The sequence below is a fragment of the Phytophthora parasitica genome (genome assembly GCF_000247585.1).
Source record: "Phytophthora parasitica INRA-310 unplaced genomic scaffold supercont2.13, whole genome shotgun sequence".
Lineage (NCBI taxonomy): Eukaryota > Oomycota > Peronosporomycetes > Peronosporales > Peronosporaceae > Phytophthora > Phytophthora nicotianae.
In genome coordinates this window covers 265,360-267,880 of record NW_008648999.1, presented here as the reverse complement: position 1 = coordinate 267,880, position 2,521 = coordinate 265,360, and the positions used below count along the sequence as shown (strand labels likewise).

The 2,521-nt window shown below is 57.3% G+C and overlaps 2 protein-coding genes across 2 annotated transcripts in view; both read right to left on the bottom strand.

The window, feature by feature from the left end:
- PPTG_07798 (hypothetical protein) overlaps nucleotides 1–533 on the bottom strand; it is a gene marked incomplete at its 5' end in the record, with an annotated part of 8,959 nt that extends 8,426 nt beyond the window's left edge. Inside the window, one exon of the mRNA XM_008902162.1 lies at nucleotides 47–533. Coding sequence (XP_008900410.1) covers nucleotides 47–533 — 487 coding nt within the window. The remainder of the gene's footprint in view (nucleotides 1–46) is intronic.
- A 178-nt stretch (nucleotides 534–711) lies between these two features.
- On the bottom strand, nucleotides 712–2,521 carry PPTG_07797 (hypothetical protein). The gene has a single exon (XM_008902161.1). It carries the CDS (start codon nucleotides 2,463–2,465, stop codon nucleotides 801–803), a length of 1,665 nt encoding a protein of 554 aa, XP_008900409.1. The 5' UTR covers nucleotides 2,466–2,521; the 3' UTR covers nucleotides 712–800.

The window sequence follows — 2,521 nt, the reverse complement described above, 5'->3', positions numbered from 1 at the left end:
CCGAATCCTCCCGTCGTGGTTCCTCCGCCAAAGGCGCTGGTTGTACCTGTGCCGCCGCCGAACGCGCTCGTGGATCCAAACGGACTGGGGCTAGCAGCCGGCTTGGCACCGAACGGAGTGCTGGCTCCGAACGCTGACGTGCCAGAAGATCCGAAGCCGCCAGTGGTCGCACCTCCGCCAAATGTCGACGTACTTCTAAACCCCGAGGTTGTCGCGGGGTTGGCCGCTGCGCCAAAGCCCGTGGAAGGGGCCGCTGTGGATCCAAAGCCACCGAAGCCCGTCGTGGTCGTCTGCTGCGTGCCAAAGCCGCCTCCTGTAGCCGGTGCTGCGGCTCCAAAGCCTCCAAAGGCCGGCTTGGCCGCTCCAGCTCCGAACGTCGATGTACCGGAGCCAAATCCACCGGTCGTCGTGCCGCCTCCGAACGGAGAAGCGGCTGCGGAGCTACCGAATCCGCCGCTAGTGCCGCCAGAGCCGAAGGCCCCGAAGCCGCCGCTCGCGGGTGCGCTGGTGCTGCCAAACCCGCCGAACGACATGCAGAATGAAAGTCCCTGCCTTGCTGTCGCTTATGAACTGACAGAGTGGGGCAGGCCACGCTCTATTCGTGGGTGCAAGCGAGTGCGGAGTGAATGCGCGCGCTTCCTAGACCTGCCGATTGTTTTCTGCGTTTGGGTTGGTGGTGGCCCCATAGAATCAAGGTAAGTACGAAAAGGTGTGGTGCACACCACACTACCTAAACGCTTGGTAGTGAAGTATTGCTATGAACAGCCTCGTTATAATAGCAGACAGACAGCCCTATAACCCTAACGGAAATCGAGCAGCACGAGATGCATCTTCTTGAGGTCGCGCCGGATCACAACCTTGCCAGGCACGAGCTGTGAGAACTTAGCATTGTCAAAATTGCTCGGCACTTTCAAGACGATACACTTGGCGCTCCCATGTAGCCGCGTGCAGATCTCATGCAGTGGCAAGCCTCCGAGGAAGAGATCCACCTTGTCGAGATCCTTGTATTCTGGTCCTCCCCATGGCGGATCTAGGAACACCACGTCCTGCTTCAGCTCCAGCATTACGTCGAGGTAGTTCGCATGGATGCAGTTGGCGTTCGTCTTCTGGAGGACGTGCAGATTATGTCGCAGCATTTCTACACGTGTCGAATCGTTTTCAACGGCATTTACATGCGTGAAGAAGTCACAAAAAGATAGCACGTTGCCTCCAACGCACGCAGTACCATCCGTCACTACCAGTGGATACTTTTTGCGCTCTTCGGTGGTCGTAGTACCATCGTCGCGATCCTCGTTATCGCACTCCGACGTCATGTCATCCCTGGTCGGGACAAATAGCTCCAAAACGAACTGAGAAATTTTCGTGGCCATCTCGAAGTCCGTCACGCTGAACTCAGCGACCTCATCAACCCGCAACTGGCTCCGGAGCTCGTAGTCCAAGTTGCGGAAGAAAAAATCGCGCTTATCACCGCATTTCCTTGGCCGAGGCGACCCGTAAGAGTCCGATCCAGAGCACGGCGATCGGGGTGAGTTTATTCTCGAGGAGGAACGCCGGTTGGCACGGTTGCCCTGATGTGCATGCCTGCGTGGACTTGACTCCACGTTCTCATTGTAGTAATACTTTTTCGCGCCTCCATGATGTGTACTCATGGACGAAGTACTCTTCGTTTTCCTCATAGTTGAGTTTGATGAATGCATTGCGCCGGTTAGGTTATGGTTCTGCGAATTCCCGTGTGTTTGTCTCCCGTTATTCATTGCAACCGCGTCGTCCACGTGTAATTTATCGGCTAGCCTCTGTAGGCTGCTGCGTCGTGCAAACATGACTTCTCCAAGCATAGACGGGTGTGGGACTCCATTTACCATTTCCAGTTTTGTCTCCGCTCGCTGTGACGGAGTCTTGTGCCGTCTCTTCATTTGCTGTCTCCTCTTCCTCCTCACTACGTCAGCTGCTTCCATCTCGTCTTGGCTCAACGAGCGACCAGCGCTCACTGCAGCGGACACCGATGCTCCATTCAGTGAATGGTTCGATCCAAGAGAAGGTGGGCTCGGAGGCAAAGGGAGAAATACGCTGGTGATCGCGTTCGCTGTCCGGCGGTCGTTGCGCGTCCGGCGGCCATGGGCCACCACGGTCTTCCACTCGCCCTCCTCCACAATCACGTGATCGTTTGGCTTCGGACCCTTAGCTAGCTCCTCCTCACGTTTCTTCTTTTCCTCTTGCATCTGCTGCATCTGCCGTGCACGTTGCATCTGCCGCTCTCTGTGCAGCCGCTTGGCCTCCAGCTCAGCCTGATGCTTCGTTGCGAATCCGCTCGCCGGCCGCCACAAGCGCTCGTTGTCCAAGCTGCTGCTACGCTGGCGGCCGCTGGGACCCAGGTGCGTCGCTGATGCCACGATCGCTCGAGTTGCCGCAGCCATCGGCCTAGACGACGGGTGCGACGGAGGCTCGTCCGGGTCCTGCACTTCCATCAACCAGCTGAGATTTGAAACGGCGGACCTCCTCAACTGAGCTTGAATAAGAGCTT